The sequence below is a fragment of the Tripterygium wilfordii genome, chromosome 3, assembly GCF_013401445.1.
Source record: "Tripterygium wilfordii isolate XIE 37 chromosome 3, ASM1340144v1, whole genome shotgun sequence".
In the NCBI taxonomy this organism is placed as follows: domain Eukaryota; kingdom Viridiplantae; phylum Streptophyta; class Magnoliopsida; order Celastrales; family Celastraceae; genus Tripterygium; species Tripterygium wilfordii.
Window position 1 is genome coordinate 709,129 of NC_052234.1, and position 14,487 is coordinate 723,615.

General features: G+C 37.2%; 4 protein-coding genes across 5 annotated transcripts; all 4 read left to right on the plus strand.

Moving 5' to 3' along the window:
- Positions 1–576: 576 nt before the first annotated feature.
- LOC119984304 (EPIDERMAL PATTERNING FACTOR-like protein 1) lies at positions 577–1,403 on the plus strand. The gene is made up of 2 exons (XM_038828176.1): positions 577–834; positions 959–1,403. Exons 1-2 carry the CDS (start codon positions 739–741, stop codon positions 1,208–1,210), a joined length of 348 nt encoding a protein of 115 aa, XP_038684104.1. The 5' UTR covers positions 577–738; the 3' UTR covers positions 1,211–1,403.
- Positions 1,404–2,079: 676 nt separating this feature from the next.
- On the plus strand, positions 2,080–4,855 carry LOC119988188 (mediator of RNA polymerase II transcription subunit 18). The gene is made up of 6 exons (XM_038833150.1): positions 2,080–2,240; positions 2,317–2,440; positions 3,100–3,199; positions 3,576–3,633; positions 3,713–4,069; positions 4,436–4,855. The coding sequence occupies exons 2-6, from the start codon at positions 2,405–2,407 to the stop codon at positions 4,536–4,538; spliced, it is 654 nt and encodes a 217-aa protein (XP_038689078.1). The 5' UTR covers positions 2,080–2,240; positions 2,317–2,404; the 3' UTR covers positions 4,539–4,855.
- Positions 4,856–5,378: 523 nt separating this feature from the next.
- LOC119989448 (haloacid dehalogenase-like hydrolase domain-containing protein At4g39970) lies at positions 5,379–8,821 on the plus strand. Of its 2 annotated transcripts, XM_038834983.1 has the most exons (12): positions 5,379–5,826; positions 5,926–6,019; positions 6,633–6,677; positions 6,793–6,843; positions 7,074–7,148; positions 7,240–7,273; positions 7,591–7,646; positions 7,758–7,817; positions 8,073–8,132; positions 8,256–8,302; positions 8,389–8,466; positions 8,540–8,821. In XM_038834983.1, the coding sequence occupies exons 1-11, from the start codon at positions 5,456–5,458 to the stop codon at positions 8,435–8,437; spliced, it is 942 nt and encodes a 313-aa protein (XP_038690911.1). In that variant the 5' UTR covers positions 5,379–5,455; the 3' UTR covers positions 8,438–8,466; positions 8,540–8,821. The 2 variants fall into 2 exon arrangements, with proteins under 2 accessions (XP_038690911.1, XP_038690901.1); XM_038834973.1 differs by having other exon boundaries at positions 8,389–8,821.
- Positions 8,822–10,842: 2,021 nt separating this feature from the next.
- Positions 10,843–13,041, plus strand: LOC119989783 (linamarin synthase 2-like). Its single transcript, XM_038835482.1, has 2 exons — positions 10,843–11,409; positions 11,955–13,041. The coding sequence occupies exons 1-2, from the start codon at positions 10,905–10,907 to the stop codon at positions 12,884–12,886; spliced, it is 1,437 nt and encodes a 478-aa protein (XP_038691410.1). The 5' UTR covers positions 10,843–10,904; the 3' UTR covers positions 12,887–13,041.
- The last annotated feature ends 1,446 nt before the right edge of the window (positions 13,042–14,487 follow it).

Consider the following 14,487-nt stretch of genomic DNA (forward strand, 5'->3'; position numbering starts at 1 on the left):
TATATATATTCTGCTTCCTTTCTGGCGGCATAAGGCAAATTCTATGCAAATGAAGAAATTACCACTGCTGGGTTTACTGGGTCTTATTGTATATTCCAAGATAATTCTATCAAGAAGAAGGAGATTTAGATGTCTTTGATTAGGGAATTTGGACAACTCTGGTTCTGTTGAAGATATTAATAGATCTGGGGAAGCATGTCTGGTATGATAGGTACATGATAAATACTCAAAACCAAACCATTTCCATCAATCAGTCAATCACAGTCAAAACCCCACAAGGGCAAATCTGACACTGAAAGAAAAGTGAGCCTGGCCTTTGTATTCAATGCTGAATTAATCACTGCCTCCTTTTACATTTAACACAGTAACTGAATCTCTTTGCTTTCATTTCCTGAGCTAGTAGACCCAGCAAATAAAACAAATATGAGATAATGAATAGTGGCCCATAGCCCCATACTGTCCTAATGTCCTTTCCTCTGATGTGGATTCTTTCAATTTGTTTCCCTCTCATGTATTGTTCCTTACACTCTTCTCTGTCCTTCCCTCTCTCAGATCCCCCACAATTTATGTATTTTCTCATCTTCATCAAGAACCCAAAAACCCATCTCTCTCTCTCTCTCTCTCTCGCATGCATTGTCATAGACTGAGTAAATTTGAGAAGCATTGGCAAATTGGGTTTTTTTCGTTTGTTTTGACTTTCATGGTGACATGAAAAATGCCTTACTATTGTAGAAAACCATGATGGCACTACATCTCTCACATCTCCTTCCCTCCATCACCCTAATTCTTGCACTACTTAACTCTCTTTCTCCAGTTTCTTGCCTTAGTCCTAAGGTAATTTAGCCTCTCTCTCTCTCTCTCACATCTCTTTGTTTTTGGCTCTGTGTTATTGTTCCTCTGTTTTTTCTGAGGCTCTGTTTTTGGGTCTTGTTAGAATTGATTTGTGTTGTGTGTGTAGGTGGGTTTGTTTTTTGAAGGAAAAGGAAGGCTTGGTTCAACACCACCAAGTTGTCACAACAAGTGTAACCAGTGCCACCCATGTATGGCGGTTCAAGTGCCAACACAACCGAGTCACGACCGAGTCCGGCCAGGTTTCACCAAGACCGAGTTATTTGACTATTCTTACGGCGGTGGTGGTGGTGGGCGTTACTCCAATTACAAGCCTCTTGGTTGGAAATGTCGCTGCCGTGACCACTTCTACAACCCTTAACAAATTTTTACCTTAATTCCATATCGATTTCCTCTGTTTTTTTTTTCTTAATTTTTTTTGGTTAATCCCAGAGCATTAATCAGTACACAGAAAACCCTTATAGTGTACAGTACAGGATTTGTATTTTTATGAGCAGAGCAGTCTATGCTATTCACGGATTTGTGGATTCTTGTGCATTTTTTTTCTTATCTTCTTGGGATTGCTGGGACCCAATTCACATGATCTCTGATGTCTTGTGTTTACTTCAGTACTTGTATTAATCTCTACTGAATTCACCAAAATGGCTCTATGGGTTTTAGGTTATTCTGGTGATGTAAACAAATCAGTAGGGGGGGTTACAGACTCTGAGACTTTGTTTGTTGTTGCTTTTTTTTAAATTTTTTTTATTTTAACCAAAAAGATACCATATAAATATGCATTTGACATATGATATGATTTAAACTCAGGCCATCAGGTTCGTTCTCACAAAAATTTTCCACCAAAGGATAGGGTAAGTTGGGCAAAATTCAACGTATAGTAACAAGAGTATTGCTCATAATAAAAATCAAACTTAGAACCTCTCGAATTCACATAGTTTGTCTCTAGAAAGATTTATCAACTTAATTATAACCTAAGTGGATTATTCATGAAAGTACCCATTGGTGTAGAATGTCAAGAATTCATTGACTGGGAGTATAGTTGAGCTTGAGCATTTATTGAGGATGTTAGGGGTGTAAAAGATCATTTTTTTTGACATAAATTTAATCGATTAATCGGTCGATCATCAACAATTATTTCGGTTGGTTCTAAGTAATTCCATCTCATATTAAGATGGGGCCGAAAGAAAAGGCCCAATTATTAAGTTAAAGCCCAGTAGCTTCTATCTCCCCTCTTGCCCTTTCAGGGTTCAGACTTCAGAGCAACCCCCAAACTCTGCACTCTCTTCCTTCGTCTCTCCTAAAGACTCAGTATGAAGTAGAGAGTATGAACCAAGATCTCTGAAGGGCCCAGTGACTTCTCCCTCTCTAGACTGTTCTTTAGATTCGAAAAGGTTTCTTCTTTCAATTTCCTTTACCCGAGATTGAATTCTTATTGATCGTCTTACATGATTCTTGTATCCTATGCAGCATTTTGGGTATCTGGGTATATTGTTTTTCTGCGGAAGCAAGCTTTTTGGTAGAGTGCAAGTTCTTGAATGAGCTAAAGCGGGCTGTCATGGAGTGTGTGGTCCAGGGAATCATTGAGACATCGGTACATTGAGATTAAAACCCTATTTCCCTCTTCAATTTTTAGTTGTACTGCTTTTGATTTCTTTTGGTTGATTATCATACGAAACTCTACAAGTGAATTTGAATCAATCTACGAAAGACACTCGGGAAAAGTTTCTAGTTTTCAATTCTTGTCTGTCTGTTTGTGAAAGCGTGTTTGGTTTAGAAACTGAATGGTGTTTCTCAATTAGGGCGCTGGTATGAGGATCCTGCACTACACAAGAATAAGTATAAAATGATACAGTGCATCAATGATCTGTTAGCATGCATCCCGTGACCGAAATTATATGTAAATTGTAAAATATAGCTGAATAGGCTAGAAAATTGTTCCAATTTGTGACTTTTATATGAAACCAAAGGGGATGAGATAGGTGCAACAAGAAGCCGTATTGACCGAGTTGCCCCATATCCTGAAGATTCACAACCAGTTCTTTTAGTGTCAAGTTTGGCCTGTTTTTCTGAATTAGAAAACTATGCCTTACGTTGTTTTCTACTATATGAACTCACCTTCATTGTTAGTATGGAGAGAAAAGGATAAACCCATTTTTGTGAATCACAAGATATATATACACACACACACACACATAATATGAAGAATATGGTGGACTGTAATCGAGGCTTTTTGTATGTTTTGTCCTGCAGCATGTTGAGGCTCTTGAGATTCTTCTTCAGGGGCTTTGTGGTGTACGCAGAGAAAGTTTGAGGATCCATGAATTATGCTTGAAAAGTGGTCCAAACCTTGGTGAATATAAATAGCTTTTCAACCTTAGCTTTATAATGTTGGAAATCTACAAGCATGTTGACACTTGCCTTGCCTGCTTTTATGTTAATGATGTTTCTATCAAATTATTAGGACATCTTTGAAAAATTCATTTATTTAAAACCATAAAAGCTCTTTCTATGGTCATGTTTTTTCATAAGGTATATGAGAGAGAAGATTGTACAACGTCCAAAATAAAAATTACCATGAGTATTATATAATGGAAGCATGTAAGCAAATCATGACCTGATAAATCATCCATTGCTTACATATCAATTACTTCAGAGGTAATTTGATGAATCTTTTTTGTTCTGGTTGGGTTTTTTTTTGACCAATTCTCATCCTCTTAATTTCCTAGGGCATGTTTCTTCAGATGTTCGACTATTGTGCGATCTTGAGCAGGCTGAACCCATATGGTAAAAGTTGGGTTGCTCCAATCTTGTATTAGACCTTCAATGCTTTTGCGTGTGCTTACTGAAGTGCTTTAAACTGTAGGACTGTTAAACATATCGGAGGTGCAATGAGGGGCGCTGGTGCTGATCAGATTTCAGTTCTTGTTAGGAGTATGGTGGAAAGCAAAGTAAGCAAAAATGCCCTTCGTTTATTTTATGCACTTGGCTACAAATTGGACCATGAGCTGTTGAGAGTGGGATTTGCTTTTCATTTCAAAAGAGGTGCTCAGATCACTGTTACCGTGTCATCAATCAATAAGATGCCAAAATTGCACGCAACAGATGAGGCTGTGCCGGTGACCCCGGGCATACAGTTGATTGAAGTAACTGCCCCAGCCTTGCCTGAAAACTATACTGAAGTTGCTGCAGCTATGTCATCCTTCTGTGAATATCTTGCACCGTAAGTCTTCAGACCTGGCTGACCAATTGAATTGTGTCCCCAATTAAAATTACCTCTTATTTCACCTATGTGAGGTTGCTGCTGACCAGCATATAAATCATAACTCTTATCGTATAATTTTCATTCCAGAGATAGTAAAATGTGACACAGGTAAAACATAATATAACTTTTCTTTTAATATTATAAGGTATTAATTGTTCTTTCTTCCTCTTTACTCCATTCTACCCAATCCCTTGATGTTCCAATCTCAATGATGGCATAAGTTAGAAGAAAATCTTCTGTGTACCTTGAAAAAGCCAAAGAACTTTGGTTGGAGTTTTATCTGCAGTTATTATAACTAACTTAGGCATCTGGCATGTTTAACAGGCTCGTGCATTTGTCAAAACCTGGTGTTTCAACCGGGGTTGTTCCTACAGCTCATGCAGCCGCTGCATCTCTCATGTCAGATGGTGGGGGCACAACCTTGTAGCTGGATCCATAACTTGAGAATCTTAGGATGAAGTAGGGCAGCCCCTTTGCAAGTTTGGAAGAGTGTCGTCATGCCTGTTGGTCTTTCACTGCTAATCGCAAGCATGTCTGAGTGACTGGTCCTCCATCCCTTGTTCTTCCTAATGCTAATGGTTATTTCTCTGTACACTGTTTAAGTGGAAGTAGCATCTCACTATGTGACATGTTGTGTTGGATGGGTTCTAACTCAAGATGAGTTGGGTTGGAATGTGATTGGATTTCCTTACATTGTGTGGGTGCATTTGCTTAAAAGGACCTGATGGTAGGTTTTTCCGGCAAGACATTCTAACAGTACCAATAGTAATTTTGTTTTCATTTAGCTGAATTTGAAATCAAACCAAAGCCAGATCAAATTGACAATAGATTAATCCGTATTTGATTGGTTCGATTTTGAAGTCTAACTCTAATTGGGTATTTAATTTTCTGAGATCAAATTGTATGGATTCGGGATGTTTTGAGTTTCAATTCTCATTGGGAGTAATGCCCTTATGGTCTTGCTTGGGCTTTGGTTCATCTTATCATGTTGATTGGTGTGTACATGGGTCTTATGTTTCGAGTTTAGTTTCATATTGGATGTTGAAAGGGTAAATTTGTATGAAGTGGTTCATCTATACAAAAATTATCGAGACAATCGAGCTATAATTGAATCGATATGTTGGTTTTTTTTTTTAAAAAAGTTTTATGCATTTACCGATTCACCCCTAGAAAATACAGTGTATAAAAGTTATTTGAACAAAAACAGCCTCCAAAGAGACCATAATTTACATTCTTGTACATTAACGGTCGCTAAAATCCGTTGAAACATACTTCGAGAGCCCGGAGCCACACGAACCAAGCCCCGCCACACAGACGCAGAGACGCTAGATAGAGAATCCTGCTATGGCCTCTGCGCTCATGCTCATCTCTCACACCAATCTCTCTCCATCTTCTCCTGCCCTAGTTTCTTCATCTTTCACACTTAATCCTCTCTCTTACGTCCACACACTCGATTCTAGAACCAGAAGTCCTTCTCCGTCGCTGACGGCAAAATCGCTCTCAGTCTCAGCCTCACAGCGTGCTCTGGAGGCTCTCATTTTCGACTGCGATGGCGTAATCCTAGAATCAGAGCATTTGCATCGGCAGGCCTATAACGATGCTTTTGCGCACTTCGATGTACGTTGCCCTTCTTCTCAACAGCCTCTCAATTGGGGCTTGGATTTCTATGATGAGCTCCAGAACCGCATCGGCGGTGGAAAGCCCAAAATGCGATGGTTATTTTCTTTCTATTTTATTCTTTGAAGCTTGGCTTTAACTTTTAAAAAGATTGCTATATATTTTTGGTTGATTGGTTTGGTTTGGCATTTGATAAGGTACTTCAAGGAGCATGGATGGCCGTCTTCCACAATATTTAATACACCTCCGGAGAATGATGAGGATCGTGCCAACTTGATCGACACTCTTCAGGTATCTTCTTTTGAGTTTTCCTGTATTTTCTTGATCATTTAGTTTTATGGAACTGTGTGTTTTTGGATATTCAGTAAATGAATCCAGTGGAACTGAAGATGTTTGAGATTTCTATAAGCTATGATAAATTATCTTGTGATTTGTGAGTAAAGTATCTTATCAATTGTGAGTATAAGTTTCATAAGTTAATTAAATTTTGGAAGTTTTTATGACACAAATTCTCTTTAAATGTATGAGCATTTCAGAGAAGTGAGTAAATCCTGAAAAGTCTGAATAAAACACTTGCGAGTAAGATGTTGAGGAAAGTGAGTAAACATTTCAGAAAATTTGGTCAATTTAAAGTTACTATGACTCGCATCATCATTGAAAGGAACAAAAATCTTGAAACTGCTGGTGTTGGGACTCATATAGTCAAGAAGAAATTTTATTGTATTCTTTATACATTTTAGGGTCTTCTAGTATTGTAGACAATTCAATAATTTGACAGTGTATTGTTGTATATTATTTAGGGGATTGCATATACCTTTATGGAAAAGAATTATGCCATCCTATGTTAATTCTTATATTCATTTTGTATCTTATACTGATTGATGACCCCCTAGGTGTCTTGTAGGACTGGAAAACTGAAAGGTATCAAGTAATCATCAAATCTGGAACTGTAAGGAGATTCTTTTTACGTATTCGCTTTTGTGTTTTTTTTTTCAAAAACTGTTTCATTAAAATTGTTTTGAATGAGTAGCTTTCAATGATATAGACCAATATTACTTTTCCAGGTGGAACCCAGACCTGGAGTTTTGCGGCTCATGGATGAGGCAAAAGCTGCAGTAAGATAATCTTAATAATTAAAATGCACAAATGCTGATATGGTACATTGGTGATTGGTTTGATTACTTTATTTTCTCTGCCTGATTTGATTCAATATGTTTGTTTCATTTTGCGGTTACTGGCCTTATCTACTTTTTAAGTAAAATTATATAATATATGCTACAGTTATAATGTCATTTTTGGATCCTGCCTCACAAGATCAATTTCTTTCCTCTACCTGCTGTTACAGGGGAAAAAGCTAGCTGTTTGCTCTGCAGCAACTAAAAGTTCTGTTATATTGACTCTTGAAAACCTTATAGGAATCGTAAGTCCAGTCTCCATTATCATTCAGTTTGCACTATTATCCTTTCTGTTTTCAGAACTTCTTTCTATTAATTCATTATTCTTTTTTGTAGGAGCGCTTTAAAAGTCTCGATTGCTTCCTTGCAGGTTTGTGGACAAGATTTTGAAAAGACAAAGTCTGTCTTTTTTTCTTTTCTTTTTTTTGGTTTCTGTCCTTGGGTGTATAGAACATGGATCATTGGAATACTTCATTTACTTAGTTACCCTGCTCTGCCAGTGAATATGCACAAACAATACGTGTTCAGAATAAAGTCGTCAAAAAAAAATCCCATTTGGCTTCTGGTGGGCCAATATCAAATTGGTTTATATAGTCATTAGCTTATTTCAGGCTGCAGTTGATATCATTTTTTATTTATATCACTTTTTATGATTCCAATGGTTCAGTTATGACTCTGCACTTGTAGGTGATGATGTCAAGGAGAAGAAACCTGATCCATCAATTTATCTGACAGCTGCCAAGGTAGTCAATACGATCATATGAAACCTATATTATTGATGTTTTCCATATGGTTTTTTCTTAATGTGCCTGGAATTTATAGTGGTCTGTGCTTTAAACTGTTAATCCTTGCAGAAGCTAGATGTATCGGGAGGAGATTGTTTGGTGGTGGAGGATAGTGTCATTGGGCTAAAGGTAGCTTTTTCTGTTTTAATGTCAATGAGTAATTTGTGGCCTTCACAATACTGATTTCTTTTAAGCATCCTGGATTTTACTAAATTAGGTACTAGGTGTTACTTAGCCAACCAATGTCTTGGTTTATAATTCAAAACAATCTCGTGTTCGGTAAAAAAAAAAGAAGCAGCTTTTATTTGGCCATTTCACCTTAAAAAGAGTGCATTAAATTTCATTCAACTCAGAGCCAACAAGTTCACTATTTCAATTCTGCAGGCAGCAACAGCAGCTGGGATGTCATGTGTAATAACCTATACATCTTCAACAGCTGAACAGGTCTGTCATTTTCTACGGTAGCTTGTTTAAACATTGGCGAACCATTCATATTATAGCTGATACTTAACTAGAATTGGTGAACATGATTGCTATTTAGTTTCTTATTGTGATAATCCCTTTTAGGACTTTAAAGACGCTATAGCGATCTACCCAAACTTGAACGATGTCAGGTATGGTAACCATTCAAGGTGTTTTTTTCCCTCAATTTTGGCTTTTGAGTGGTCATATATTCATATGGTTCTCAAAATCCATGTAGATTGAAAGACTTAGAGCTACTGCTTGAAGACGTTGTTGCTGCCAGTTAGGAATTGAGCTCAAATCTTTGCAATTTATGGTAAGAGCTTGTGCAATCTTTTAAAATTTTATGCTTTCCAGTAAACATTGGCTGAAGATATCACTATTGAAAGGAATAATGTATATGTGGATACTTATGCGCGGTGTGGGGACATTGGATTGGAGCTTGATTTTGATGTTGATCACGATCAATTGACGAGTCTTGTGACGGAAATGTTGGAGGGAGATTGAGGGGAGAGAGTGAGGAAGAATGGATGAGAAAGGCAGAGGAAGGTGTGGGGATTGGAGGATCGTCTTACAATAATTTTATTAGGCTCTTGAAGGAAGTTTTTCATGTTCGAAACTCAAATTTGAGAATGGTAAGAAAGTTAAAAAGTCGAGAATGAATTTAGACCCCTCTTTGTATTGCAGTAATAATAATAACAATGACAAAAAAATCTTTATTGTTATGGAAATTAGTCGAATACTTTGGACGATTTTATAAACGTGGGAACTATTTTCCCCCAATTTAAGGTATTGGCGCTAAGTAGGCCCATCCCGCATAGTATTTATTCCATAGGATAATATCACGTTCCTCAGTCGAACCCATGATCTTTTGGTGATGGGAGAGTGAGTACTCAATTTTTCATCTAGTCTTCCCCACTTGTTCATCTGATAACCCCAGAGAAGGACTTGGGATCCCTCTCTGGATCGACTCCTGATCCAGTTTTAAAAATAATACTTTTAGTGAGAAGATAGATTATCCGAAGGGTAAACTCTATCAAAGGTTTTAATGCGAAACACTATCACTCCATAATTTGTGGGAAAACTGTGTACAATCATCCACCCACCTTTGCAACTAGCTCTGCACCATTGGTCCACACCCAAATGAAAATTGGGTTGAATAGAAGCCACACACCCCAACTCTTGGATCCCGATCTCCAGTTAACGACAAACAGATAGATAAATAAATAAATAAATAATACCAAACCCAAGAATAAAATGATATTTTTATGACATTTTGATTTGGTTTTTTGAAATATCTACAAGGAGTTTCGTGGATTCTAGTTTTTTTTTTCTTCTAACTCTTAAATACTGAGATGGACATACGCGATTTCCCATAGATTACGTGAGTCGTATGGAGCTCATAATTTTACATGAATAATGTGTATCCATCTCTGTAATTGAAAAAAATATTCAAGTTCTTTTGTTTTGGTTTTTTTTCTCGGGTGGAAAATATTTAAATTATATTATTGAAAGATAAAAGGAGATTTGGTTGGTGAAAACGTGCTTCAAAACCACTCAAGATATTTTCCACGTGTAGATTGCTTCTACCAAAATCTCATTTGATGGTGGCTGTCCGAGAAAGATTAGGTTGGTCGCATGCATTTATTGTATTAACTAATTAAGTAGCCATTACTTGTAATAAATTTTGTCTGCTCCCATTCATGGCGAGTGATCACCACATGATGGTGCCTGAGTGGCTGGGAACAGCAGGTCCCGCTGCAATTGCTTTTTAAAGAGATTAAAAATATTTTATTTTTATTTTAAAAAATTATAAATATGTTTTAATTGGATTTACAAATCATATATATATATATAGGGCAAATATATGCAATTATAATTATGTAGGCCATATCTATCTTTTCTAAGTTAATTGTGGACCTTGTGTTGGAATACCCACTCTATTTGAAAAGAGTGAGGAGAAATGATTGAGGTGTAAATTATTAGTATTAATAAAAGAAATAGATGACAGTAGCTAGGAATCTTAACTCTGGTCTAACTGGTTGGGGGGAGTTTGACACAGTCGAAAACGCAATACCAAGTCTAAATTTACGTTTTAGCCTAAAACATAAGAAACCAATCGTAATCCACCATGAAAGATAAAAAAAAAAAAGAGTCCCAAAATATTTTTATAAATTTTAGAATGAATCTTTTTAGAAGATTACAATCCTAAATAAATGGGAAACGGGATACTTAATTAGTAAACAAGCAAATTGAAACAAAGGAAATTGTAAAAGTTAAGAAAATATCTAAAAACAACAAAATATAATTCCAAGGCTTAAACAATAGAATTTGGCCAAAATAATGTGGGACTACTGGCAATTTCACTAGTCTTAACGATCACGTCAAAACGGATCACCCTAGTAAATCCATTAATCTTTTCGATTATACTAAAAGATATTCTTGTAATAAAAATAGAGTAGTTCTAAAATCAGTCTTTTCGCTTAGAAGGTCATAGATTTGATTCCTAGTGAATCCGTACATGGAATTACCATGTGCTTGCCAGACAAGCATGGTTTGCAAACTATTGTGCGGGTTCATGGATTTACTCAATATGTACTCAAAGGATAGTGACTGTGAGTTCCTATATTATAGAGAAAAAAAAGAAGAAGAAATGGATTGAAAATAACTGTGGAGATTAAAAATCTATTCCTATAAATAAACCCCTCCTTTGGAAGACCTAGAGTGCATCAATTTGCTTCCATTTTAGAAAGAATGGGTTCTCTGATCAATAAGCCTCATGTAGTCCTTCTCCCATTCCCTGCACAGGGCCATGTGAACCCATTCATGCAACTAGCCAAGCTCCTTCACTCAAGAGGCTTCCACATAACCTTCGTTAACAATGAATTTAACCGCCAGCGCTATCTTAAGTCCAAAGGATCCGAATACCTCGAGGGCCTGCCGGATTTCAAGTTCGAAACCATTACCGACGGGCTGCCACCGTCCGACCCGGATGCCACCCAGGATATTGCATCCTTAAGTGATAGGGCTAGGAAGGATATGATAGTTCCATTCAGGGAGTTACTGAAGAAGCTGAATTCGACGCCGGATTTGCCTCCGGTGAGTTGTGTGATTTCCGATGCGTTCTTGATTTTTGGGGTTAAGGCTGCTAGAGAGCTTGGTATTCTTGGAATTCCTCTTTGGACTGCCTCTGGTTGTGGCCTCTTGGTATATTTGCATTACCCGGAACTTCGTAAGAGAGGCCTTTTTCCATGCAAAGGTAATGCTTCCCCCCTTTTCTTTTTCTTTGTTTCTTTTTTGTTAGATTTGTCAAACACATTCACGTTCCAAAATCCCGCCTACACACTACAAACCAATATTGTCTATTTTGGGACAAAGATGTGCACGATTTCGTCATTAGTTCTTAGGCCTAGAAAACGTGTTTGTTATGTGAGAGGGATTGAAATTTTGCTTATATGCCACTCGATTGGGTAATTCAATCAAATGTGGGATAAAGTCTTAACATTGTCTTTAGTAACATAGTCACCTTGGTATGGTTCAGCTAGTTACGATAAATCTTCTTAGCCGAGAAATTCAAAATTTGATTTTCTGAAGTCAAGACATAATTTCTCCCTTTTTTTTGAAAAAAATGTCATTTATTTATGAATTGAAAGATAGAATTAAAGATTTCTCCTACACATAAAATATAATATTGTGTGTATAATTCAGCAATTGAGATAACTCGGATATCAGCGGCTAAGATCTCCATCATAAATGAGGCTATGCATTTGTTGAGAATGGTGGGGTGTTTCTACTTTCTTGCAGATGAAAATTTCAACACCGATGGCACTCTAGATACTCCAATCGACTGGATACCAGGCGTCAAAGATTTCAGACTACGCGACTTGCCAATGCCTTGCAGATCCACCAACCCTAACGAAATCCTTTGGAATTGTTTAAAAGACGAGACAATCGACTGTCTCTCATGTCCGGCAATGATGGTCAACACCTTCGAGGAATTCGAACACGAAGCCATGGAAGTAGTTAAGACCATATACCCCAACATCTACAACATTGGACCTCTAACATTACTAGAGAAAAGCCTCTCACAGAGCCAAGCAAAGACACTGAACCCTAGTTTGTGGAAACAAGACACTAAATGTCTCGAATGGCTAGATAAACAGAAACCCAACTCGGTTGTTTATGTCAATTACGGTAGCATAGCAGTACTGTCCGAACAACACTTCAGGGAGTTTGCTTGGGGACTTGCTGATAGTAATTATCCATTTTTGTGGGTGGTTAGGCCTGACATTGTGAAGGCGAATTCGGCTACTTTAACCGAAGAATACTACGAGGTGATTAAGGATAGAGGGTTGTTGGCTCCATGGTGTCCGCAAGAGCAAGTTCTGGCCCACAAATCAGTTGGTGTTTATCTTTCTCACAGTGGGTGGAATTCGACATTGGAGACTATTTGTGCTGGCGTGCCTGTGATTTGTTATCCTCTGTTCGCGGAGCAGACGACGAATGCGCGGTTTTCTTGCACGGTTTGGGGGATTGGGGTGGAGCTGGATCAGGATGTGAAGAGGGAGCAACTGACTAGGCTTGTGAAGGAAGTGTTGGAGAGTGAGAATGGGAAGAAAATGAAGAGAAGGGCAGTGGAGTGGAAGAAGAAAGCAGAAGAAGCAACTAGTGTTGGTGGATCTTCTTACAATGATTTTAATAGGTTGTTTCAAGAGGTTCTTCACTTTGGGAATTGATCATCACTACTTGATTGATTTCAAATTGTAATAAATAAGTAACCTGATTAAAGATTCATCGAGTCGCAACTTTGTATGTGTATATCAGGATTGCTCACATGCAGACGTCTGTAATCTTATATATTATAGACATTCAATGTTTCTATGTGATAACATATTACGGACGTCTATAACTTTATATATTATAGATATATGATGTTTTTGTGACATAACATATTACAGACGTCCGCACTTGAGAATTCATATACAATCCTATGATTTACTAGATGTTTTAAAGCAAGTAGACACAATCTTAAAACCCAAATATTTGGTCCAATTATAGGAGATGTTGGGGGCTGATATGGTGGCCCACTAGGTCATGTACATTATACCATGTGGGCCCATAATTTTGTCCCCATTGATAGCGAGTCAGGTCATACCACATGGACACTGTGGCTTTGACCATACTGTGGGATCCACGGTTGGGAGAGGAGCCAAGCACCGTTGGTGTCTCCCTCTCCCACGTCACACAATTATTGAGTAAGAACCAGAAGAAGAAAGAAGGAAAAAACAAAAGGTTTCTTCCCATTGTTGTTATTCTAAGTGGGAAACAAAGTTGAGACTGATGGAGCCCATGACAATTGACAAGAGAGAGACTGCCTTTTTTTAAAAAAAAATTATTTCCAACAACTTCAAGTAAATTACAAATTATCATGTCCATATAAATAAATATAAATTATAATGTAAAAAACAGTGTTGGTGTCATCTATCGCGCATTGCGTTGGATACAAATCGAAAATCCATACCTCCCCCTCTTTCTCTACTCTTTCTTTACTCTCTTGCGCCCGAGGGTTGGATTCATATCCTAATCCATCATAATTACCTATTAGTGTATTCTCTCTTATTAATTATGTTTACTTTCTCGGTTATTCAATGTGAGACTTTATGTTTTGTATTGAATCTAAGGTACAATTAACAATATTCTTATTTTTCATTTTTAAAGATGTTTTTTTAAAAAATAAATTATCTGATTTTTCTTCACCATCATACTTGAGTGGTAGATTCTAGAAAATTATAAAGCACAAAATCCAATTTATGACCACATGATGTTTGTGTGGATCTAAAGGATTTGGAAAGTGAAGATAAAGACAAAAAAAAGATTCCTTTATCAATTGGGAATTGAAAATATGATAATACCTGCAAAAGCAAGAGTGAGAAAGGATGCTGAAGAGCATATTCTACAATCTACACCTCCATAAATCATGTAAAAGCTAATCATCTGAAAAATATGGAGTATTTGAGAGTGGGGAACATGTGGTTTATGGTAGATTTGTGAGGTGCAATTGTAGAGAGGTCACATCATTAATTTCTAGAGACAGTCTTGAAGAAAGTTGGGACTAGAGACTCCACGTATCTCCACAATGATATGTTATTCTCCGCTTTAAACTTAAGCCCGCACGGATTTGCTCTTTAGTTTATATCCAAAAAATCTCATACCAATTAAGATATTGGTCACACTTATAAACCAATGATCTTTTTCATGTTTAGCCGATGTGGGATTTTAGTTTGCACCTAACAATCCTCCCATCGAACCAAAGACCACCCCATTTCTTATAGTTCCA

Coding starts and splice junctions, on each gene's coding strand:
- LOC119984304 (XM_038828176.1), top strand. CDS start 739: ATGATGGCACTACATCTCTCACATCTCCTTCCCTCCATCACCCTAATT. Junction 835..958: donor TTTCTTGCCTTAGTCCTAAG/GTAATTTAGCCT, acceptor TTGTGTGTGTAG/GTGGGTTTGTTTTTTGAAGG.
- LOC119988188 (XM_038833150.1), top strand. CDS start 2,405: ATGGAGTGTGTGGTCCAGGGAATCATTGAGACATCG. Junction 3,200..3,575: donor GAAAAGTGGTCCAAACCTTG/GTGAATATAAAT, acceptor TTAATTTCCTAG/GGCATGTTTCTTCAGATGTT. Junction 4,070..4,435: donor TTCTGTGAATATCTTGCACC/GTAAGTCTTCAG, acceptor CATGTTTAACAG/GCTCGTGCATTTGTCAAAAC.
- LOC119989448 (XM_038834973.1), top strand. CDS start 5,456: ATGGCCTCTGCGCTCATGCTCATCTCTCACACCAATCTCTCTCCATCT. Junction 7,149..7,239: donor TTGAAAACCTTATAGGAATC/GTAAGTCCAGTC, acceptor TCTTTTTTGTAG/GAGCGCTTTAAAAGTCTCGA. Junction 7,818..8,072: donor ATAGTGTCATTGGGCTAAAG/GTAGCTTTTTCT, acceptor TCAATTCTGCAG/GCAGCAACAGCAGCTGGGAT.
- LOC119989783 (XM_038835482.1), top strand. CDS start 10,905: ATGGGTTCTCTGATCAATAAGCCTCATGTAGTCCTTCTCCCATTCCCT. Junction 11,410..11,954: donor AGGCCTTTTTCCATGCAAAG/GTAATGCTTCCC, acceptor ACTTTCTTGCAG/ATGAAAATTTCAACACCGAT.